The 25,631-nt window shown below is 39.3% G+C and overlaps 2 protein-coding genes across 6 annotated transcripts in view; one reads left to right on the top strand and one right to left on the bottom strand.

Annotated features, from left to right (window-relative positions):
• The first annotated feature begins 675 nt into the window (after positions 1-675).
• LOC117826452 (amyloid beta A4 precursor protein-binding family B member 1-interacting protein-like) lies at positions 676-22,524 on the top strand. 2 transcript variants are annotated; one of them, XM_034702511.1, is made up of 14 exons: positions 676-779; positions 1,215-1,329; positions 8,347-8,406; positions 12,588-12,666; positions 13,575-13,786; positions 13,867-13,929; positions 14,011-14,170; positions 14,312-14,433; positions 14,546-14,617; positions 15,713-15,856; positions 18,195-18,305; positions 20,422-20,520; positions 20,664-20,751; positions 22,319-22,524. In XM_034702511.1, the coding sequence occupies exons 2-14, from the start codon at positions 1,243-1,245 to the stop codon at positions 22,411-22,413; spliced, it is 1,392 nt and encodes a 463-aa protein (XP_034558402.1). In that variant the 5' UTR covers positions 676-779; positions 1,215-1,242; the 3' UTR covers positions 22,414-22,524. The 2 variants fall into 2 exon arrangements, with proteins under 2 accessions (XP_034558402.1, XP_034558404.1); XM_034702513.1 differs by lacking the exon at positions 676-779 and adding an exon at positions 798-1,107.
• Positions 22,525-22,632: 108 nt separating this feature from the next.
• Positions 22,633-25,631, bottom strand: part of LOC117826451 (abl interactor 1-like) — a 42,838-nt gene continuing 39,839 nt past the window's right edge. For all 4 annotated transcript variants that reach the window (XM_034702509.1, XM_034702507.1, XM_034702508.1 and 1 more), the window contains one exon: positions 22,633-25,581. In XM_034702509.1, coding sequence (XP_034558400.1) covers positions 25,406-25,581 — 176 coding nt within the window. In that variant the 3' untranslated portion in view covers positions 22,633-25,405. The remainder of the gene's footprint in view (positions 25,582-25,631) is intronic.

The raw sequence follows: 25,631 nt of genomic DNA, 5'->3' as shown, positions 1-25,631 counted from the left end.
GGATATTTTATTGTGTCCATCAATACAGCCTACACAGCCCTGACATGACGAGACACTGACTCAACTAGACCTCTGAAGTTGTGTTGTGGTTTCTAGCTCTGAGACATTTAGAGCAGATCTTCGAATAGGTGTGGAAAGTTCTGAAACAAGGTTCATGGTTTTTCTCTCTAGGACCACTTTTGGTAGATACCGACCACTGAAAATCAAGAAGCTCAAGAGCTGCAGTAGTTCTGGAAATGCTCTGTCCTGGTCGCCTACACATCACAATTTGGTACTCATCAAAGTGGCTCACATTTTTATGAAGGAAAAATGTTCTCTTGCTGCTTAACATACCCCATGTTCTGACAGGTGTAAAAAGATAATAGATGATCACTTCACCTGTCAGTGGTTATAATGCTGCAGCTGATGTGTATGCAGCTTTCTATATTTCAAAAGTTATCATCAAGTCTCTTGATTAAGATGTTCCTCTAGCTAGCTAGACACAACCTGTGCAATAAACACATGTTACATCCACTGTTAACTTAACTTCAGGCACTGTAGGTGCAAACCTGTCTTCTTTATCCAACCCTGTTAGGTAGTAACTTAGTTATATGCTGCATTACCTCAACTAACTCATGTGTTTTAAAGGCTCCACACACTCACACAGGTGTTTCCACTTGTGCTGATTGATTAGAGCTCGTTAAGGACAGGCTGGTTTATTTAGAGAGCACCTTTCTGCAAGATGGCTACACAAGGTTTAACATTTAAAGCAAACCATTTTAAAAGGGTATTCGTACAAGGTATAAAAGAAGTTCAGGGCGATATAAAAAGACATAAAAATAGAGTCATAAATTGGAGAATGGGAGTGTTTTTGATTAGTTTTAAAGGGGCACAAGCAAAGTGAAATGTTTTTAACCCTTGATTCTATATAGCTGAGTTGATTCAGATCTCACATTTTCTATTTGTTTGAGATACACTGTAAAAAAAAAACACAACATAATGCTGCACTTCTCCTTTTAGGTTAATTTGTATTTCTGTAAGACAAGCTGTATTTGATAGTATTGTATTGAGTCTGAAAAACTGTCCCTTCTTGACTGTGTGAAGCTGTAGGAGAAGAAAAGATCTAATGTAAAGAACGTCTTTCACAGAACCAAAAAAATGCAACTTAATTAGAAACATCACCAACACTGTGGGGTCACTACAAGAGGTGTGAAAAGTACTTCTCTCTTTCACAGGAAGTTCAGCTAATATCTAGAGAGTCACATGCACATGTGGTTACTTATACTTTCACACGAGTGTCTCAGCATCAGTACAAACGTTATCACCCCATGTGAGATGGAGACAGAAAAGGTAAGATCTTTGACAAACTTTACATACATTGATTTTCTTTAAAGATTTTTTTGAGTGATAGGTGTGAGTTATAGCAACTTTTGTGTAAAATATATCTACCTGTTTTCCTTCTGTTGGTCCCATGAGGAGTTAAATTCTTGCGCAGCCACATCAGCTTTGTTTAGGACAAACACATGTCCTCTCTCAGCAGCCAATGGATGGTTGTGCAACTAATTAGAAAACAGTAAAAGCTCTCAACCACAAGAGAAGAGCAAACATGTTGGTGTGCTGTCACCAGGCAATGCTCTCTGATTCTCTTCATGCATATCAGCCTTAATAAATAGCTTTGTGTACTTGTTGGCCCTGCCTGCCTGCCTGCCTGCCTGCCTGTCTGTCAGTCTGTCTCTCTGTCTGTCTGCAGGCGGCTCCACGCTCTACTGATGTGACAGACCACAGAGGGAGACTTTACAGACAGATTGACATGAGCATGAAGTCCCACAAACAAAAGTGGTTTTGTAAAGCATCCAAATTCAGTGTCGCTGACAAACACGTGTGATATAGAGACGATGAAGAAGTGAGTGTACAGTTAACGTGTTTTTCTCATAAGAGTGAGCACGTACAGAAACAGAAGTGAGGCTTGACTTTCACATATGTGAGACAGAAGCTGAGGGAGGCCTCAAAGGTGAAGTTCTTGACCCAGAAATTTCACTTTCATATGGAAACAATACTTTATCCCCTCCTATCCTATTTACTGTTCCTCTTCTACCTCCTCTCAGTTTAATGGATGGTCTGTTTACTGTGCAGCATAAACACTGCATGAGACTGAAGAGCTCAGGCAGAACTGTGTACTTTGTGTCTGCACATTAGTCTGTGTGTGTGTGTGTGTGTGTGTGTGTGTGTGTGTGTGTGTGTGTGTGTGTGTGTGTGTGTGTGTGTGTGTGTGTGTGTGTGTGTGTGTTAGAGAAAGAAAGACTGAGTGTAAAGATAAATATATCACTAGTGCAGAGAGCATTATAGAGCAGATCAGAGGCTCTAAATGTATTAAAGTCTTAAACAACCCGATTGAAATACTGTAAACAGGACAGAAGAAGCTCTGTGTACGCCTCGAGCTGCAGCTTTAATGTATGAAATACATCAGTGAAAAGTTAAACAATGTCTGCCGTGTGTTTCAGGAACAAAGACTCAACCTGATTGTCTTCACCTTTCAGATGCTATTTAAAGCTCTGTCATGATTTGAAACAGAATTGTTTGAATACAAGAAAAGATGATAACTGTCTGAGCTGCCAAACTGTCTCACAATGTATGGAAAAAAAGAATGTCTGAAAGGAATTCAAGCTGTTATAATCAATATTTATAGAAAAATTCACAACACGACAATGAGTAATAGTGGCAGGTTATTATTGTGTCATCTGTATAGGGCATTTTAGTGTCATTTAGTCTTTTGGTTTCTCAGACAGCAGCTTCACTTATGTGTATGCACTCACAGCGCTCCAATGGAAGTGTCTTTGCTGAGAGCAGGCAGCTGTTGAAGCTGCAGCACAGTGTTCGCAAACAAACAAATCAGGGTTCATATAGAATATAAATTGGAACAACAGATTGCCTGAACTTTAAAGAAAGTATACTGTTACTTGTTGCTTTTGTCAGTTTGTTTAAGATATCAATATATCTTTTTTGGTTGGTGCAAAAAAAGACACATTTAAATCTTCTACAATTAAATTGTTTTGATTTCTAATGAGGAGCAAGACCAGCAGACAAGGGTATGGGTCCAGACGGGGATTTTATTGATGCACTGAATGGACCAGCTGGCTTGAGGCTGATGGTGTAGGCTTGAGCTGTGAGGCTGTTGGGGGCCAGGGTGGCTTCAGATATTTAGGCATGGCTAGTTTGTAAGGCCCATGACATGAGACCGGGGCTGGCTGGTGAGGCTCTAGGTGAATGTGTATGGGTCACCGTTTGTAAAGTTGTGCACACTGAAAATAACAGCAACAATTCTCCACATTTAGCTCCAAAATGTCATAACAATGTAGAGTGAATTTTTAAAAATATTTGTGATCTTCAAATTTAATTTTGTTGTGAAAAATATATTAAGTTAAAATTGTGTTATATCCAAATGCTAAATATAAATATAAATGTTAAATATAGATCTAGATGTTAAATCTAAATGTTAAATCTAAATCTAAATGTTAAATATATATCTAAATGTTAAATATAGATCTAGATGTTAAATCTAAATGTTAAACATAAATCTAAATGTTAAATATAGATCTTAGATGTTAAATCTAAATGTTAAACATACATCTAAATGTTAAATCTAAATCTAAATATTAAATATAAATGTTAAATATTAAATATAAATATTAAATATGAATCCAAATGTTAAATAGAAATAGAAATATTAAATAGAAATGTTAAATCTAAATGTTAAATGTTAAGTCTAAATGTTAAATTTTGCTCCACGATCCTAAATATTTAGCTGATATGCAAATTCACCCTGCCGCATATCAGCTAAATATCTAGGATCGTGGAGCAAAATGTAACATTTATATTTAACATCTAACATTTAGATTTAGATTTAGATTTAACATTTAGATTTATCGTTGAACATTTAAATTCATATTTAACATTTATATTTATATTTAACATTTGGATTTAACAATGATTTTAACTTATTATTTTTTTTACAACAAAATTAAATATGAAGAAGATCATAAATATTCCTGTAAATGTGATAAAAAAGTGACTTTTAAAAATTCACTCTACATTTTTATGACATGTTGGAGCTAAATGTTGAGAAATGTCGCTGTTATTTCAGTGTGCACAACTTTACAAACAACGCCCCATAGAAGGTGAGGCACAGGAACTAACAGGTTGGTGGCTTACAGCTCGAGTACAGAGAGGCTGGGTGGTGAGGCGCTGGAGGCAAGGAAAGGACACAAACAAAGATAAGTTGTGTGGAAAAAACACTGGAGAACAAAAAGCACAGAAAAATGTTCTCATGAAAGTATGTGCCAGAGAAACAGGCCACTGTACCACTGTGAAGGCTGAAATCATCTGGCAGCGTGGATGAGTATAGACCCAGGGTGTAAGTAGCACAGCTGGCGATTGTAAGATGGGATGCAGGTGTGCATGTAGGGAGCTCCAGCACACGAAGCTTCACCCAGTCTCTGAAAGCAAAAACACAGCGGGAACCAGACCACCACACAAATGACTGCGATGATGTAGAAATGAATTGCCATAATTAATACACAAGTCCACACCAGCTTTTAAAGACATTTCAGTTTCTTTGAGCCAGTTGTTTCTGATTTACAACCACAGATTGTTTCATGTTCATGCTTGGTAGTGTTATAGTGTCAGTTTAATGAGTGGAAGTGTTTTGAATTTTAGCTATAGCATCACTGAATCCTCAAGCAGTGTGTTACCAGTGGTTTGGACCTCGGTTTGCACTGTACTTACATTGTTAGGCTGTTATCTCTGTGTATGGTGTTTCACAGATTGGTGCCACCAGGCTGTTTTGCTTCATTATTTCAGATATAAACTGAGGTAGCTTCTTCCTAGAGCTCTAAAGTCATCTCAAATTAACATTTACTTATCTTCAGCATACAGTTGAAAAGCAACTTTGATTGCACACACAACAGGATAACAGTAACAACATATTATGACTTTTTTTTTTTACCTGCTAGAAGAATCTGCAGCTTTCAAACTCCTATCTGATGGTTTCTTTGTCTTAGCTTTCATTTCTACTGAAGTCTAAACTTACTGTATACTTCCTGACCTGAGGACAGGCACGGTTAGCTACTAGCTGCCCTCAGAGGTTGGTGAAGACCACAAAGAGCTGGGGCCTCATGTACAAAGACTTGCGCGGATTTTCTTACTGAAACATGGCGTGCGCTCAAATCCAGAAAAAGTTGTACGCACAAAAACATCCAGTTGTATGAATCTATGCGCAAGGATCAACAGCTGTTGAAACGTGTGTACGCCAGCCATGAAGTTGGCTTGAGGCACAGCACATTCCCGCGGTCATTTCACACTTGATACATCTGAACTTTGCAGTGAAAAAGAGCATACGCCACGTTTTGAGGCCCCTGATGACTGAGGGTAGAGTAAAATCAACACGACTCTTAATGAATGTAAATGTTGCCGCACATCCTGATCAGTGTATAAATGAACACCTATTCTCAAACATTGTCTTGATAAGATGTTTTTTATGTGTTTAAAGCATATTATTGTGTTCAAATAGGACAAAAATTCACGTGACTACAACACATTGACTTCTTGAGGACAGACTCAGTTGTGTTTGGATCTCGGGGGAGTGAAACATTTCCCAGCATTCACTTTTAAACTGGAAAGTAAAATAAGGGGATTAGCATGTGGTTAATAAATCACAGAAATCATCTTTTCAACACAGGCCAACCACGTAATGAGACACAGACAGACCCAAAGCAAAGAAAACAATGCATGTTTAATAGCAATGTAAATTTGTTGAGAGATAAAATCAACACCAGACACAATAAGGTGCTTTCACATGAAGAAACAAAAATGTTGTGTATGATGTTTAATCAACATGTGTAACATGTCAAATTATATCTTATAGTAGACGGCATATTAAACATGCATTTATGATAAATTACATGTTAAATATGATATTATTTGGCCCTGTTTCTGTCTGACATCTACTAAGAAGGTGTCTTTTTCTTAATGCACGGGATGATATTAGGACATTGAGATTATGTAGCATTATATTTGACACTGCATGTGAAACAGGTCTACTTCTCCTGACCTGCTTTTGATGTGACATTTTTCTGATCTTTGATCACATCAAAGATCTCTGAGGACAAAACTTAATACATATAAGCCCAGTGGAAAAATCTGTTGTTACGTTTAGGTTTGGTAAATGGGTGTGGCTTAATGACTCATTAGCGCCCCCTGATCAGGATAAAACTAAAGTTTTTAAATTTAGTCGGCAAATGTATAAGGACTTGCCCTTCAAAAAAGCCTCTTGGTTCCATATCACAAACCCAACAGGGAGTCTGCCATTTTTGATTTACTGTCAGAAACCAGAGAACTTACTACCATTTCAGGAGCTATATTAAAACTCCTCTTAAGGTGTCTCTCTGATCCTTTTCTCAGAACTCTGTCTGAGTTTTCACAAAAGTCATACAGCATGGCCAATGTTGCATGTCAAACTTTGGTAGCTTGCCATGAAACAGGAAGGGGCTGCAACTCTTATATACAATGTTTGATCTACTCCAGATCTCACATATACATATGATCATGGTCTTCCCCTGAACACATTTACATACCAATATTAGACTGTAGCCAGAGCGCCACCTATCGGAAGGATGTAGAAGTATATGAGTCATCTTCTCCAGTTTCACTATTAACAGTCCTGGCCTATTCAATGATCAATTTGCTCATAATGACAACTGTGTGAGAACCAGAGAGGCCTCTGCCGTGGTGCAAAGCAAAATGCTGTAGCTTCTGCACTCCCATCAGTGCGAAATTCCCCAATTTGCACCAAGGTGAGAGTTAAATGCCGCTTGCAGCTTTAATTTCATCTGTGTAAACATACATGAGGTGTATTTGAACTTGAAACTAGTTACTTCAAGTTGTACTTAAATTAGTTTTTTTTATTTAGTTCACTTACCCAGAGAAGGGTTAAACTGTGCCACAGTGCTCAAACAAAAATCCCCTTGGTTCAACTTGGTCACACTAAATAACTACTGTAAAGAATCAGCTGGGGTTTAAACTAAACATCACTGAAAGATAACTGAGGATTTGGACAGTTGTACATGCTGGTTTAACTGGTAGTTTGCTTGTTGTAAGACTGCATCATGCAAATCTTGTCAACATGCAGACAAGCAGTTTGATGATAAAGAAGTTGTGGTATTCAAATCTGCCCTTCCTTTTCCATGTGTTTCTATAGACTCTCTGCATGCTGCTGTGGCTTTGCAATATATTCACATCTTGTGTTATCACAAACCGCTCATAGCAACAATCTCTAAGAGTTGGCCAAAAAGATACAGCTCATTTTTCTGTTTGCTTTCTAAGCCGCTCCACATGGGAAATGTATTTTTGACCCTGAATCTGGCAAGGTGCCGCCTCCATATGGACGAACCAAGACGCCGAGTAACACAAAGTTCCTCCTGATAAAAATCTTTGATCTCAGTGGGGCTTGTCTTTCAGAAAGTATACGTTATCAATGCAAAGTATGAAATATGGTTTGGTTTGAATTATCATCCATGATTTAAAGACTATTTAGTGACTCAAGGTCATATAACCCCCAAAGGACATTCTGGTCGTGTTACATCTTTATCTTTGTAGTAAAATCTTGAGTTAGGAGTCTTCATATTAAGATGTCTCCTATAGGAGGAGACACCCTGCTTTCCATCAACTCGCACATGTTTTTCAGCCAAATGAGACAAAGGAGTAGTGAGTAAATCATGTGCAGTGTATGTGAAGCACTTCTGGATTGTGAGTGTAATCCGATCTTCAGTGTCATGCTGTTTTCTGCAGACGAGGTTCCTTGGTTTGCAGGACAGAGATAAAAGCACGTTGTTTGACTTCATGAGAAACCTGTCAGCATGCCACCGTCTGCTTCATGACGCTGCAGAGTCACGACAGTTTACTTTGCAGTGTTTGTGACTTTGAACGTATTTTAAACTAAGGATTGCCTGTCTGGTTTGTTTTCCGCTGCAGACTGATTGAACACTCTTTTCATATTGTTGGTCTGTCTTTGCAGCTTTGAAACACACATCCAAACTGTGTACATGTGCGTGCTTGTGTACAAGAGTGTCTGCTCTTCTTAACCACAAAAATGCCCATTGTTACAAAGAAGCTGGTGGAGGCCTTTCACCAATAGAGGTGGTTAACCAGCTTGTTGCTTCTTTGTGGCCATGTCCTAATGGGAACTGACTTTATGGTGAACTGAAATTATCCAAAGCTTTTCTGTTCCTGATGCTCTTTAGTCTACAATCTACTACCTTTATAATCCTTGTAATTCTAACAAGTTAAAATGTTTGTTCTTTCTACCTTCTGCAGATGGATGACATAGAGGCCATGTTCAGTCACCTGCTCGGAGAGATGGATAATCTCTCTCAGGTGAGTTGTATGATGATGTCGTAGGCTAACTTTGACATATGTAAATGCTGACAGTGACAAAGCGAACAAGCTGTCTGATGTTAGCAAGAAGTAGCTGTAATTAATGCTGTAGGTTTTGAACATTAGCAACGCCGAAACATGTTGACATTTAAGCAGATTATAAATTCATCATATTCCCCACTGCAGTTTACCTTGTTGAGGTGCATTTCGACCAAGAGTTCCAGGGTCTTTTAGCCCCTAGAACTACTTTACCCAGAATTAAAAGGTTCCTGCGCCCCCATTGTTGTCTGCGTTCGACCACGAGCTGAAGTCCCGGGTAGATTGTGCAAATCAGGCCAGTGACGTTTGGAGAAAAAAAATTATATTAAATCATATTTTGAAATCTTAATAAAACTAGCATTCACAGGAACTCCCTCTGTGTTTCAACAACTGTGTTAACTCCACAAACACTGTAACATTCAACCGAAAGTCCCAGGACCTTTGAAAACTATTACCCCCCAAGCAGGGGCTTTTCAGGGGGGAGATTATCTACCCCTGAACTAAATTTATACCCTGGTTCCTCAGGTCGAAAAGCACGTAGCTCAGGGGTAAAGGCCCTAGTTCTGGGGTAAAGTTCCTGCTGTCAAAAAACGCCTTTAGAATGCTAAAATTCCTATAACATGCTAATGTTTAAGCAGATTTAACATTTGCCCTGCTCACCAATGTAGTTCAGCACATTTGCATACTAACACTTTGGTGATCACAATTTGAAATATGCTGAAGGGTGTAATATTTACTCAATTCAACATTCACCTGTGAGCATGCTAACGTTTGCCCATTAGTCCCTGACACAAACAATCTAAAGTTGAATGTAAAGCCATTCATTTTTCAGATGTCTGGTCAAAATCACAGAAAGATGTCAAATTTGACCTGCTGAATAAAAAGTAGAAGAAAAATTCAAGTGAATGATGCTGTCTAATTAAAACCAGACTTTTGTCCTTTTGGTAGCTCTAGTAGTGACGTCAAAGAACCCTCTAATTTCAGGATTTACTCTCTGTACAAAAGTCAATACAATCATAGCCCAGGTTGAAAGTTGAAAAAATGACTCAGTTGTTGAAAAGACCTTGAGTTGACCCCCTTTACGTCAGTGATGATGATGACTGCGTATTTTACAAGAAGAGCCTCAAAATGAGGCCAGGTTATCCCCAAAGTCTATCCCCTGAACAAAAGTAACTGGCTGGGTTATTCATACCTGTAAAAACACTGAGTACAGCAGTCTAACATTAAGATCAGTGTTTGGTATATGACCTTTAGGACTGTATATCAGAGTGAGCTATGAGCTGCCATCAGCTTGATTGCCAGTGCTCAGCCTTCACAAGGTTTTTACGTGGAGGGTTAAAATCCTCAGGGCTGTTTTCCACACCAAAAAGAATGGATCTGGTGATTGAAACCTGACAAGTCTAGACCACTCTATGTTCTATTATTAACAAAGACCCAAAATCAAGACAGGATAAGATCCAGTCCCATCTTACAGACAGGACTCAGTCTGATCTCATCTTAATCCACCAAGTTTCAGTGACAAGGACAAACTTCCTTTAACAGGCAGAAACCACGAGCAGAACCAGACTCATGTTAGACAACCATCTGCTGAGACCGTGTTGGAGAGAGGGATAGAGGGAGATGAAGAGAGAGAGATGATAGTGGGGAGACGGATATTAGTATTTGTTGCTGCTGGAGTCTGTCACGTCCGTAGCAGCAGGCCGCCTACGACAGAGATCCAGAGGAACCTATGAGACAAGGGAGCTCAAGCACTCTAAAATGGTCTATGGTTAGTAACTTTAATGGGACAGGGAGAGCTAAAGTAAGTGGTAGGCAGAGAGAGGGGTGAGATAGGATCCCACTGTGTCACTGTGTCAGTTCCCCCGGCAGTCTAAGCCTATAGCAGCATACCTAAGAGCTGGTCCAAGCCTGAGCCAGCGCTTCCTATAAGCTTTATCATAAAGGAAAGTTTTAAGCCTACTCTTGGAAGCAGAGAGGGTGTCTGCCTCCAGGACCCTGACTGGAAGATGATTCCAAAGGAGAGGAACCTGATAACTGAAGGCTTGACCTCCTATACTGTTTTTAGAGACTTAAGATATGACTAGTAGGCCTGCATGTTAGAAGCTGAAGGCTTCAGGGACTGGAAGCTGAGCTGAAGCTTACCTTAAGCTGAGCTTGTTTTCAGTTTCAGGAAATCAGATGTCAACAAAACTTTACCCAGTTAATAAGGAGTGTGATGCAACTTAAGGAATCTGAAAGGTTACAGCTGTCAATCTTTCTGTCTGAGTTAAACTGATCAACCAGCTGATCTTCAGTGCCATCCTCAGAGTCATGAAAACGGAAAAAACATTGACCAACATTTGCCATATTGAATTAGTGATTTTCATCTGGAACGGTGCGGAAGAAAACAGCGTGATGTCAAACATCTTTTGTTGCATTCTTTCTAAAAACCCGACCAGATGAGCAGAGGATCTCACACTCTCTGAATGTTTCCATCAGCGCCCTTTGAAGTTTGAACAGGTTACTAAGCAGAGCAAACAAATTACTTGGCATTTTCTTTGCTAATCTTAACGTTATCTGATTACATTTGGCAGCCTTTGATTTTAATCTTTGCATCAGACAGAAGAATGTAAGGTGACACTCAGATGTGGAGTCACTGCATCTGGATTTGACCTCAGGCAAGTGCTGCAGATTTCCTTAAGCTTCCATAAGCTGCTCATCATAAAACTGCAGCACGCCAAGAAAAACATTACGCATTTCCAACTGATGCAACTTCAGCCTCAGGCCACATCCATTATTGTCCTTTTCCAATCCCCAAATTTAAGCTGAGAGTGGGATCAATCCTAAACATTACATCAGACATACCAGATAGAAAAAGCTCTGTATGTCACTTTGGCATGAGTCCTCCTGGAACGCCATCACAGTGACAAACACCACTCCACAGACTGTTACCAGAGAGTGCAAGAGAAGCATTCTGATTAAAACAAGAGACTGAGACACAAAGGATTAAAATTAATTCCACTTATTGCCCTGATTTGGTCCATTCTCTGTTGTACTGCCTCAGAGCCCGAGGAGAAAACTTATAATTTCAGTCCCTTTCTAAGAGAGCTTGGAGGTGTTATTTAAGCAGCAGCGGCTCCAGCATGACGACATGTGTTTTCAGCGCAGCTGTCACGGTTGAACTGCGAGCTGGCAGGCTTCATGTTGTGTACAGGCTGGCTTTCTGCCCAGCGTGTTTATAGAATATGATTAAGCCTGCAGAGACATGTGGTAATGATTATAATGTTAAAGGCCTTTTCTTTATCATATTCAAATTTCTTCAGAGGACCGGATGCACAGCTTGTATAACGACTTAAACATTACAGGTCTGACAAATTAGTGTTTCTTTATGACCTGACTTTTGATTTATTGTCAATGCACACAGTAAACAGAGTGCAATGTGTTCTCTATTACTGGTACTTGTAAACACAGCTTGATAAAAAGCAGAGCAGCAATTTTATAAATGGCAGACTCTTGTTACATAATTGAAGAAAAGTACACTGAAACATACTCTTGGAACAATTTATCTGGGTAACATCGCAGCCCACCTCTCAGTTAAGGGTAAATACTTGCTAAAGATTTTATTAGCAGCCAGCAAAAAGGCCGTGACACGAAAGTGGTTGCAACCCAATCCTCCAACAGAGACTGAGTGGATAGATTTCGTGTCCAGTATTGAGAATATGGAAAGAATGACTTACTCACTAAACCTAAGAGCAGAAAAATGTTTGCATTACTGGGAGAAATGGACTGTGTATGTAGCATCTAAGAATTAATAAGCCATTACTGCATGAACTGACTGTATTTCCACTATTATAACATAAGGATGTATAGATGACCTACTGTTTCTGTTTCACTGAGCTGTGTTGTCTAACTATGCCTGTTTACAACAATAAAGTATATATATAAAAAAAGAAAAACTTTCTCTTGGGTTTAGGACTGATCTTTAAAAAATAATCATTATCTGAAACTTTAAGTAGTTGCACTTGTGAATGACAACTTTTGCACAAAATGCTTCAAAAACATTACATGAAAGGATATGTCACAGCTGTCATTTATTGGTACGTTCACACAATAGGACCTGGGTGATGTGGGACGTTGCTAATTAACCATTACATCTGTTTCAGAGTTTAACAGAGACAGCAGAGGGGGGTCCCGCTGCACAAAGACAAAGCACCATCTCCATTGGCTTCACAGACCTAAATGGTAAGAGCCCATTTAAACTAGGATGCTCTTATTCAAAGCAAGAGCAGCAGATTTACTTCAAAAAACCAAAAGTCACACCGCCCTGAGTGAGTGTGATGTGGAGGGGAAGTAGGGGAGATGTAAGGGAGTCTTGATAGAGATAAGACTTCTGCTGGGAGACAGGGAGTGACCGTTTTTTCTTTTGCCAGAAAGTCAAGCCAATCTTTCATAAAACAGAGGAGTTGTACAGGATCAGTTTGGATAACAAAAGATTAGGAGGTAGTTGTGAAGTCTTTGGTACAAAGATTCCAAGTTTCTATGAAATTATAAATATTATAATATTCTTAATTAAAAGAGCACTAGCTGGGCGCTGGTGGCCTAGCGTTCTAAGCACCCCACTCATAGAGGCTACAGTCCTCATTGCAGAGGTCTGCCGGTGCATTTGCTGCATGTCCTCCCCACTCTCTACTCCTCACATTTCCTGTCTCTCTTCAGCTGTCCTAAAATTAAAGGTAAAAATGCCCAAAAAACCTAACTTTAAAAGAGCACTTGTCAAAATCATAGACTTTATAAAAAAATGGACGTAGTATCTGTGAAGTCCCCCATCTGTACCTGAGCACGATTTTGAAGCCAATCGTCAGGGGGTGCCATATTGGAAATGCTGAACTCAACTTAACTTCGTCTAAGCTAGTGTGAGGTAAAGAGGCGGGCCTTTAGCCTTCAGTCCAAACACAGTCCGAACACAGTCCAAATATTAACAACTGAGCATCCTCACTACTGAGGGTGGTACACAGATACGTTGCTTTTTGGAACATAAACACAAGCAAATATGTTATTTTGCTAAATCAGACTCATATTGTCAAACTGGGGAATAAATCACAGACGTTTCCAGGGCAACTTCTGTAACCTTCAGGACTTTTTATTTGCAGAGTCTCTAAATGAGCTTGAAGACCAGGACCTGGATGCTCTGGTGGCTGACCTCAGAGCAGACTCAACTACTTCAGAGGTTCCTGCAGATCAGCAGAGTGGCAGACAAACCGAGAACCAAACTGCAGGGTCATCCATGACTCAGCAATCTGTGGCAGCAGCTGCCCCTCCTCCATCATCCAACACTGTTGGATCTTCTAAAGGGCAGCACACGGTAACCTCACAAATGATAAAGATCTTAATATAATAAAATGAAAAAATATATAATATATGACTTCCTCATATGATTTACAGAGCGAACCACAGACAAAGGCAGACAAAATTAAACTGGCCTTAGAAAACCTGACAGAAGACAAAGTAAGGAATGTAAATATGGCATGATGGCATGTCTTTCTTCATCATTCAGCTGCACAGTTTAATACATTCTTCCTCTTTAAGTTGATAGTTAAGGTTCTGATGAGTGATGGCAGCTCCAAGACGTTGATGGTGGATAAAAAACAGACGGCCAGGGAGGTTTTGGACAAGCTGTTTGAGAAGACACACTGTGACTGCAGCGTCAACTGGAGCCTGTGTGAGACCAACCCTGGGCTGCAGATTGGTGAGATGAAAACATACACATATGCTGTGCGTGTGTAGGCAATCATCATTGTGTGCACATACATCACGTGTAAGCAAACTCAGAGGCATGAGACGCTGCTGCACATGCTCCAGGACTGAAGATAGTCTCTCATAATTTCAGAACGAGGCTTTGAGGACCATGAATGTTTCGCAGAGCCGCTGTCTGCATGGACTTGTGAAAGTGAAAACAAAATCTACTTTGTGTCGAGACCTGGGAAGTATATGATGTTCAAGGAGCCCCAGGTGAGAATGGACGAGTCAGCTGTGCATGCTTTTCTTCTCGTAATAGACTGATCACACACTTACTGGTAAATGCTTAGTCACTGAACTAAATCATGCCTCTCTCATCCTGAAGTTATTTTACATGTGGAAAAAGAAGACAACATCGGATGGGATTAATGAGCAAGCCAAACAACTCTTAATCAAGGTCAGTAACAGCAGCACAAGCACGCCTCACCTTGTAAGTGGAAATATACATCAAGTACATCAAGAGGGATTGTATGAATGTGCACCACTTCCATATCCAACAAATGTTATTGGTCATAATATTTTTTCCCCTATATTGATGCTACCCCTGCAGGCAATTTCAGTCAGGCTTTAGGTACCAAGTGACACTAAATTGACTCTAATTAAGGGAAAAAAGATTAAAATGCCTATGAGGTGATGTCTTCAGTGCTTTATGTCAGAACCTATTGGAAACAATTTGGTGAAAGGCTGTAGCATAGACCAGGGTTCCAAAAGGGTGGATCGGGACCCCCTGAGGGGTCGCGAGACTCCAATGGGGGGCCGCCAGATGTCTTCTAAATTTCTTCTTTTTTTTTCAAGTATTTTGAATTTGCTTATTTTACCCATTATTTAAATAATATAGACAAAAATAGTTATTACATTTGAAATAAAACCCTGCAAATGAGTACATTTCATTAACTTTCTGCCTTTCTTTGTTGCCAGATGAAGTATAAAGCAACATTTAATCACTTTTAGGGACATTGTGAGTCACAAGTCTTTGGCACCTATATTTTGGGGGTCGCGAGCTGAAAATTTTGGGAACCTCTAGCATAGACAATGGAAGAACCTATGACATTTTGGAGTAGATCTGTATCACCAATTAAATTCTTATAGTTCTGGGACTATATCTAGGCTACCCTTTAGAATTTACATATTATTGGACTACTGGATTTGACCAATGACTGTGCTCCCTGAGTTCTTACTGTTTTTTATCTACTGTACCTTTGGACTCAAGAATCACACTCTTAATTATTTGAGATATCTCCCCTACCTTTGTGTGGCCCACCAGGGACTAGCCTTTACATGTTTTGTCTACCATGGTATATCCTCCTCATCCATAGACCAATCAATTTAAATGCCACCTTTGAGGTCTATTTTTTACAGGAAATTGAGAAACTCCATTTGTTTTCATGCAGACGACATCCAGTTGAGCCTCTAAGTGGTCAGCCCCTAACTCTGGAAACATGTCTTGTAAAAATTGTATATTGTGAATGATCTTTGTCGTTTGGCCCTGCAGGATTCTTTTAGTGGTGGTGTGGTGATTGTTCCTGATCTTGAGGGCACGCTGCTCTTAAAGGAAGATGGGAAAAAGGTTTGGAAACCTCGTTACTTTGTTCTCAGAGCCTCAGGCCTCTACTATGTGCCCAAAGGAAAGACTAAGGTATGAACATTTAAATAAGACTTTCAAACAGTATGTTTAAAATGCAAGAATGTTTATAGGTGAGAAGTTACTTTATACATGTTGGGGGACGCCACCTCCCACACAGCTTTGAGAAAATTGTGTTGCACATTTCCAATATGTAACTATTTCTTTTATGGATAAAGCAAACAAATATAAAAGTTTGTTATGAGCTTTAAAACTTTTAATAAGCTTATGTTCTTAACACTGAGACCGAGCCAAGCAGCTGATTTCCCCTGTTCTCTGACTTAACTGTGCTATCAATCTTTTTCATCTAACTTATGGTAAAAACAATACTAAAAGTTAGAGCTTTTTCATAGCCATTGCTTCACAGACATAGCCTATCTTGATTAACCACATGTTGGCCTTTTTCTTCTGATGTCCTCACCTGGTTGATAAGCTAAATGCTAACACTGTGTTGTTGTGATCCACATTGTCAGTCATATACATAAAGGCTATCACAAAGTTATTTTCAGTTGACTGCTAACCAATTGAGACTGAGAAGACAATTCAAAGTGAACTTTGTTCTAGTTTAAACAACACATCAGCTTCTGTTAGACGGCAACTAACTTTAGAATTCACCCAAGTCCTTGCAAAAAATAACCCCCACTTAAAATGCATGCCTTTTAAAGTGTGTTGTGCAGCACGACAAAATAGTAGGCTATAAACCATTTCCTGGTCAACATGAATTAAGATGTGGTTTACAGAAGTGAGTAAAAGCTACACTAGCTTAAATCTAACTACAGTAGCTTTTATCTAGCAGTGGCTAGTTGGCTATCATATATGTTGTTTCTCTTTTTAAATAATGGTGGGATCTCCCTGCAGGTTTTTAATTTTTTGTTGTTGTAAAAAAAATTTTGCCACTGCCTTCCAATTTTAGCTTATTTTAAATGCTAATTTTAATTTTAATTTTTAAATATATTTCTAATTTCCCTTTTCTTTTCTATGTTTTATTATATTTGTCATTTTAATTGTGCTCTTTTATGCTTGTCTGAATGTTTCCAATGCTTTTAATGTTTTAATGTAAAGCACATTGAGTTGCCCTCGTGTATGAAATGCGCTATACAAATAAAGCTGCCTTGCCTTGCCTTGTAGTAGCCTGATAATGATAAACTGATGATGATTTATCAGATTTTACCAATTAGTCAACATACCACCTGGAAGGCAGCAGTGTGACGTTGCATCACTATTCTAGGAAAAAGGCTGTTTTGTAAAATGATGGCTTAAGAATGTAAACTGTCGTTTTTTTCATCCTGCCTATTAAGAAGTGCGTAGTTGGGATGAAACTAAAAGAAAAATTGAATGAAATATTTTTGACAGTAAAAAAAAGACATTTTTTTATCCCCTGGCGAGTCTTTGCTAGCTCACATGAGAGCACTTGAGCATATCAGAGGCAGACAGGAAAGGCCGGAAAGATGAAGATTGACAGTGTGAATAGAGGTATCGCAGCAGTTTTAAAGAGAAACATGTCGCTCTGTCACAGAAACAGAGGAGAAAAAAATCATCAAATAGATGGAGGGGAAACTGTGCGAGGCAGATGTGCAAATGGCTAACATTACAGAGCTTCAGGAATCATCTGGGGCCAAGGACACATGGATGACCTGGTAGACGGTTCATTAGAGAGGAAGAGAAATGTCCAAATCAAACAAGGAGAAGCCATAACTGATGTTGTACAGCAATGTGAAATGGACACATATGTAGGTAAAGTTCAGGAATTACAAGCCAATCATTTATGAAGAATAGAGGAGAAGGAGGAGGTTGAAGAGGACATGCATGAAAAAAGTGAGGAACATAAACCTGACTGTATTGTCTGGTAAACAGTGTGTCTTTGTTGTTGTGGCTAAATGTGTGAGCATGATGTGCTTCTGCTCAATATTAAAACGAAATGAAAAGAAGAAAAAAGGGAATAAGCCTTTCTCTGAAACTCAGTTTGACATTTCTTGAAAATTAAATAAAGACACCAGCCTTGTGTTAGGGTGTTTTCTTCGAATGGTCTTCATCTTAATATTTACCATACAGTGAGAGCGAGAACGTTTGTTTCTTCTTCACAGAAACAACTACCAGAGCGTTAAGACTAAATAATCAACAGCCGTGTTTAAACTGATTAAATTTATGCTACTTCAAAAATATCCCAGCTAAATTCCTCTGGATTACTTATGCTGTAAATTATACCAACCCACATATATATTGTCCTTTTAAGTCAATATGTGTTTTATTTACTTTTGCACTTCAAGAATCCAAGCGCTCTGGTACGCAGATGAAGTGAATCAAACTATGACATTGACTTTTCGTTATGTTTTCTTTTTCCTCTATCCGACAGTCCTCCAGTGATCTGGTCTGCTTTGTCCATTTTGAAAAAGTCGACATCTACACCTGCATCAACTACAAACAGAAGTACAGAGCTCCCACAAACTTCTGCTTCATGCTGAAGGTGAGTTCAGCACATGTTTCATGAGTCAGAGGACATTTATGTAATGTGGGGGAGTTTTCTTCTCTGATCTTTTACTATTTGGTTTATCATCGTTTTGAGATAGAAAATCCCACTAAAAAATGATCCTATAAAAAGTAGACCTGCAGTATCTCTAGACTTTTTGACTGGGGCACTATAGAGGTGTTATATTCCTGTGTATGACTTTTAAACTTGAAAAGGTCACATTGTAGAGAGTAAACATTTCAATCTTCTGAGCTCAAGTCTTTAAAGACTCAAAGAGAAGATGGATGTCCAACAAACTCCTCACACTGACTATCAAAACCACAGTTACTGTCAACTTGTGACAGTCAGACAGTCTGCAGGAGTTTTCTTGCACTTTTTATAGACTAATTGCTTTCTTACATACCTGGATTATGAAACGTGCTTACTACGTTCCAAAATACCGTCAAAATGAAAATGTGCTACATTGAAATGAAAAGAAAGATACCTGCCGCCTGATTCAACACAGCCTGAATAGATTTTAACAAAATTTCCAGCTTGAGGTGCATTTCCACCAAGAGTTCCGGGGTCTTTTAGCCCCCAGTACTACTTTCCCCGGAACTAAAAGGTTCCTGTGCCCCCATTGTTGTCTGCGTTTGGACCACGGGCTGAAGTACCGGGTAGATTGTGCAAATCAGGCCAGTGACGTATGGAGAAAAAATATATATATTAAATAATATTTTGAAATCTTAATAAAAAGCTAAACTAGTATGCATTCCCAGGAACTCCCTCTGTGTTTCAACAACTGTGTAAACTCCTCAAACACTGTAACGTTCAACCAAAAGTCCCAAGACCATTGAAAAGTACTACCCCCCAAGCAGGGGCTTTTCAGGGGGGAGATTATCTACCCCTGAACTAAATGTAGACCCTGGTTCCTCCGGTCAAAGGCACATAGTTCAGGGGTAAAGTCCCTAGTTCCGGGGTAAAGTTCCTGCTGTCAAAAAAACGCCTTGGGACAAGGCAGAGAATCAATCATAGTTTAAGATTTGAGATGGCCAATCAGATTTCAAGGGATTTCTGGCCACGCTTCTTGTCACACCTCTGAGTCTGAGCACATAGTTTGCTCTCAAATATGTGATCGCATTATTGCATCAATTATTTTTTCTACATTATATATTATATAGAAAAAACAACGCGTCGCTGTGAATATTGTAGAAGAATATATGTATATGTAACTGTGATATACATTTAAAGGCCTGATAACATGGCACAATCAATATAATATCTGAGTTACTATAAACGTCTGGTCTCTTCATGTTTTATTTATCATGTCCAGTACACCTACTGAACTTTGTAATAGCTTTGTCTCACCCAAACACAGTAAAATGAAAGTTCACTCGAAGACAACTAGACGCCATGCTAAAACGCTTGAAGTCATCAGCAGATAGTGTTGGCGATGCTGTTCACACTTAAGCTATGCTGAGAGAATGTGAATTGTCTATATATACAACTTTTCAGTGTGTCAAAGATGTGCCTCTAAATCACAGGAACTTGCAAAGAACAATAAGTTAATACAGACAGATGCCCCATGAAAGGCAATAGTTAAGTCCTGTTTAACCATTCATTCTGCTGAGTTTTCATGGCGCTCCCAGTGCAGTGGCAGCCTGGTATGGGCAGCCCTCTGCTGGATCTTCTGTGTATTACAAGTCCACAAAAAGAGAAAGGGCACTACACCATTTTTACACATCAAGCTCAGTGCACTCATCATAGAGAGTCAAATTCAGCCTGTGAAACCACATCCACAATATTCTGTCAGCGATTCATTATTATTTCATCAGGGTCATCTAGCTTTAGTTTTGGAGACCATATGTTTTTAAAGAAAGTCTCTGATTTGCCTTACTCAAAGGATGTGGGAGGAAAGTTCTAGAAAAACCCAGTTGAGTTGCATTCTGGGTAGTGTAGGCTGCAGCGCTAAGGGAGCTTGATGCATACTAGATAAAAAAAACTGGAATATATCTCTCAAGTTTGACCTTTATGTTTGTATGAGGTGTGTCTTGAGTCTTGATTGAGGTGTGAAATTAAGTCATGGAAGAGTCCTCTTAATATCACTTATTTTCACCTGTCCTTTATTTCCCAGCATCCCTGCATCCAGAAGGATTCAGACTACATCAAGTTCCTCTGTTGTGAGGACGAACACAAACTGCTGCTGTGGGTCAACTCCATCAGAATAGCAAAGGTCAGATTCATCCTTATTAGCAGCTGAATTAGAAATGCATTTCAGCCTCAGCTCGAGAGTTAAATGTATATGTCTGTGTGTGTGTGTGTGTGTGTGTGTGTGTGTGTGTGTGTTGTGTGTGTTTTCTGTGTTTGTGTTTTCAGTATGGGACTGTTCTGTATGAAAACTATCAGGTTGCTATGAAGAGAGCCTCCCCGAGTCTGCAAACTCTCCACTCTGCTGCACTCATAGGTGAGTCTATTAGAGCAGAACTGATCTGTGACAAATTGTCTCAAAGTGGTGATAAAATATGACTTCTGAGTAATCTGTTGTTTTTAAAAAGGAAGTTGGACAAACACATTTTTCCTTAAAAAAAAAAAAAAGTCAATAAACATTTATTTGTCATTGTCACTATCTGTGGAGACTGAAGTGTTCTGTGATATTAGTATTATCAGTGAAATTCCCTGTCTCAAATACTTAAGTCTCATTACCCAGCTGTGCTAAATACTTGGTTCTGATCGGTCAAAACCTCAAAACAACAATGACTAATTCTCCTCAACAAAAAGTATGCCAGGGATAATCACACGTGACAGATCAAATCAATCTGTGGAGATGAGTCTGGCTCATTTCACCCCTGCCTGTTGACACTGTGTCAAAAATGTTAGATTCAGTTGTGATTTGGTTTTGAGAGAGGGGAAACAATGAGAGTTAGGGGGCACAGATGGGAGAGCAGCCTGGTGAAAAGTGAAGTAATATCTTCCAGGCAATGACTGCAGAACTGTTAAGAGCATTGCCAAGTTGCTGATTACCAGCAGTATCTTAGATGATGATCTGTAGCGTTGATAGCAACAAGTTGCGACATTTGCTTCTTTTATGTTTAAAAGGTGTGTCAACTGTGAAGCTCTGAGAAGGAGAGCTGAGTGAGGGCAGAAATGCCAACAAAATAACCCTGCTGTAGTTGCCTTACTTGAACTTCAATAGAAATGTTAATTTTATGTGAATGAAAACCGATAAACATGCTGATGTTTTAACTTGACTGTGAACTGAAATGTTCCCTACAATATTAATTTGTCCTGCAAGGAAGCTGATAAGAATCTATCGCCATGGAAGTGTTACCAGCTGTGGAATTTGAGGGACAAATTGTATTATTATCTTTTTTTTTTAAATCATTTTTGGGGCTTTTTGCCTTTATGACAGGAAAGCTGAAGAGAGACAGGAAATGTGGGCAGTAGAGAGGGGGGAAGACACGCAGTGCATGGTAGTGGTCGGTAGTGAAACAGACAAACCTCTGCGATGAGGACTATAGCCTCTGTATGTGAGGCGCTTAGACCACCAGCGCCCCAAAGAAGGACACATTTTTAGCTGTATAGAAAAATGTAAATAATGAAACCAAATTTAAATCAATATTTCATGTCAACTTGTTTATGTCTTTTGTCAATAGCCAGGCAATAAGCAGGAAAATGTGTAGTGAGGGGGTGAGATAAGACTTGTAAGACTTCTAATCTGCATATTGACCACCTGTTCACGATATATTATCCCACACTAAACACCAAAGGAATATAGCAGTATGTGTTCATAGCAGAATGAGAGGAGAAAAAGAAAGTGTTATTCATTTTTAGTTTGAATTCTGAGAAGGCAGTAAGCAACCTGAAGACCAAATTTGACTTGTAGCAGCATGCACGTTCACGTCTTATTTCTCTGCTGAAAACCAAGGATCGAGAAGGATTGTTTTTAAGTAGAAGTTAAAATAACTTACCTGTCTTGTTCAAACCCTGCAGTTCTAATCACTGGAACTGTTTCTTGTTTATTTTCTTTACAGAGAATTCCAACAGCCATGTTGAAGACTACCCACATGAGCCCCCACCTGACTTCATCCCTCCTCCTCCTCCTCCCACGGAAAACACTCAAGTTTGAGATACAGCTTAGCCTCTGTCGCTACATCAGGGTCAACTTCAGCTTTCCTTTAGCACACACATCTGAGCAGACATCAAACCTGGACCTGATTAAATGTATCAGTAATGCCTATACATGCAGTCATCTTATTTATTCTCTGACTTACATTGACAGTTTTATTTTGGATAAAGTTTCTATGCCTGTTCCGCTGACGTAAGGACACAAACACAGACATGTACGTTCATCGTTTCAATGAGCTGTTTATTACAAAAAGACTGTACATAAATTTCAATGAACACATCCTATGTACAAACTGAGAGGAGAAGACAAATATTGGATTCTGTTCCCATGGACATTTAAGTTACTGATTTTTTTTCTTATTAAGAAAACACACCGAAGAAAGGCGCCTGGACCTGTGATGCCCTGAAATGCTCGACGTTAAAGTGGTAAACATTACAAAGTTCTGCACGTCAGTGGTCGTCTCATGACTTCTCTATGAAAAAAGTATAAATAAATCCTTTACATACAAACTGCTAGCGAGCCTTCCCTCGGCAGTCTCCGACACAACAGAACGGGCTGAATGCAAAGCTAGAAATACATTAAGTAGAAAAGGTTGTTTTCGCACAAAAAATGACCTCATGATGGGAAAAGTACAATCAAGAATGAGATGTAGTGGCAGATCATTCACTGAAATGACGTTTAGATACTTTCATGCACAGAGCCTGAATGAATGCTGTTCATTTCAGTCTTTTTGTTGTCTGAGTGGAAACCTGATAATGTCCTCTTCCGTCTGTCCTGTCTTCTAAAAATCTGTATCCATGGTTTGTATCAGTTGTTTCTTGCACAATCACTTTGTACGCAGGCATCGTATTTTGAACAAGTAATAAAAATCAGAACAGAATGTTTCATACCAGCGCTGTTTTTAAGACCTTGGGTTTGAGAGTCATTCCTTCCCTGCAGTTAGCAGGACATACAAACTCAAAGGAGTTTTATCCGTGTGTAGAAACACAAACACATACTGTAAGTAGCTGAATCTATCTTTAGTACATTACTGATCAGTTTCCTACATTCACTACAAACGCAGAGGTGTTTCAAGACGATTACAATCAAACCTGATGTTTGTTCACCCTCTGGAACAAAGTCACGAGATTACATCCCTTGTTTCCTTCCTACAGTATAAAGAGCGGTCATATTTGAGGTTGGTTGTGTTGGTGATGATGGTATTTGAGCACCAATGTAAAGCACCACACCAGCAACCACTGAAAGGACAGACGACATGTTTGTAAAGGTTAGTCGGTACTTCCGGATGTGGAAAAAAATCAAAGCAGTGAGGGTTATCAGAAAGTCATCACAGTCGTAGAAAAGAAATCAGTGCACGATGAGAAACAACATAAAAAGACACACACATGGGTTAGTCCTTCCTCTGCTTCACATTCAGAAGCAGCAAACACCTCAGAGCTCTGCTACAGTGGCTGGACAGCATCACCAAATACAGTGACAATGATCGAAATGATACAACTGTGGCGGAACATAGAAAAATAAATGTTTACATGCGTCCACTCTGCCTGGTTTAAGTTCAAATGGCACTGTGAAGTGATGAATAAAATTAATATTCAAGTAAAAAATAAACACGATTGAAACCAAAAAACATCCACTCTTGGCATCACCTCCACTGACGCTGATGGAGTCACAGGTGACACACACTAAACTGACAAATGTAACTGTACTGGCAGCTTCTCACGTTACACTTTATATACAAGTCAGAGGACAGAAAGAAACTTCACCAGAAAGAAGAAGCTGTTTTCTTTTTTTTGTTTTGTTTTTTTGTAATGCGTTCTGTACACTCAGGTCACCCTTTTTAAACAACATCCCCACTGTCACAGAGCATAGTAAATACACAACTCCAGGTTGTTTGTTCCCCTTTTTTTAAACATTGTGTGGTTCGGACATCGACGTCATCCAACATTCAGTCGTGTCCTAATGCACTTGTTGATGTCTGTTTGTAGACTGTGTATAAGAGGTGGACCGTTTTGAACCCTTGATTTTTAAGCGTTTGGCCACTTTGTATTTTTTGAAGACGCAGAAGTATTCAGGTGAGAGGGAGAAGACACATTTTTGCACCTCTATGCCAGGGTAGTGACTCGTCAATCACAGGTAGCCACGCCTCAAAGCATGCTAAAATGTCAACTTCACTTAAAATGTGACCACAAAATAAAACCTCACTTTCCAATCTAGTTTCATGGAGTTATTTTTGCAACCAGTGCAGTCGCCCCCTGCTGGCCGTTAGAAACAATGCAGCTTTAAGGCAGTTCTGCATTGGTGTCACTTGTACGTCCACGTCTTATAAACAGCCTGTACTTTGTCCTTTTCAGGTTTTTTATGATAAGGTAAACTTGTTTAATAAAAGGAGAGGCGGGTTGGTCTGCAAGTTTAGAGTGCAAATAAAAAGGGTAGGAGCTTTGGTGCAGCATTTTATATTCACAGAAATGCTACACGGCCCTATCTACCTATGTTAATATTGTAATACTAGATCTACAGCACTGGTAATACTTGTAATGTTGGTCGCATGTACACAAACTAACTCTACCTAGATTCACTCGGACTTCTTTGAACTTGTCTTGTATGTAATTTCTTGAGAGGCATTTGTGACCATCAAAGTTTGGAAAGTGCTACCGATCACCCCATTAGTAACAAAAAAGGTTGTTTCCTCCTCCCTTTGCTCCACAGTGTAAACTTACAGACTCCCCCAGTTTCAAAGCTTCAGGCCCCTCCTCCTTTGTGCAACAGTTTCTCTTTTTTTTTCACAACAAAAACCGTGCAAGCACAAGCCCCCCCGAAAGAAAACTTTATAAAATCACCATGGCACTTCATTCAGAGAGGGAGCTGTATGAACTGCATACGCCTGTCTGTACATGGTCACTCTGTTTAAAACTGCAGTACTGTTTTGGGTGTGTTTTCTACTGTTTTGCTATTTTTTTGTTTGTTTGTTTGTTTGTTTGTTTGTTTGTTTGTTCTAGTCAGCATAGTGCATGATGGACTCCACGTAGTTTCCCGGGAAGAGTCCGGTGACGCCGTTACAAACGCCTTCATACCAGCCGTCATCGTTTTTCTTGATGATGTAGATGATGGCTCCTTCCATGAAGGACAACTCGTCCTCCTTGTCCTTGCTGTAGTCATAGATCGCCACGACTGAAATAATCAACATCACATAAAAGTTAACGTCACAAAAATACAAACTT

This window comes from Notolabrus celidotus, chromosome 15 (genome assembly GCF_009762535.1).
Source record: "Notolabrus celidotus isolate fNotCel1 chromosome 15, fNotCel1.pri, whole genome shotgun sequence".
Lineage (NCBI taxonomy): Eukaryota > Metazoa > Chordata > Actinopteri > Labriformes > Labridae > Notolabrus > Notolabrus celidotus.
The sequence above is the reverse complement of the archived record's forward strand: the minus strand, read 5'-3'. Positions and strand labels throughout refer to the sequence as shown.

Excerpts from the sequence above, each read along its gene's own strand:
- LOC117826452 (XM_034702511.1), top strand. The coding sequence starts at position 1,243 with ATGCACATGTGGTTACTTATACTTTCACACGAGTGTCTCAGCATCAGT. Across the intron at positions 13,930-14,010 it reads AAAACCTGACAGAAGACAAA|TTGATAGTTAAGGTTCTGAT; the intron begins GTAAGGAATGTA and ends TTCCTCTTTAAG. Across the intron at positions 14,171-14,311 it reads CAACCCTGGGCTGCAGATTG|AACGAGGCTTTGAGGACCAT; the intron begins GTGAGATGAAAA and ends TCATAATTTCAG.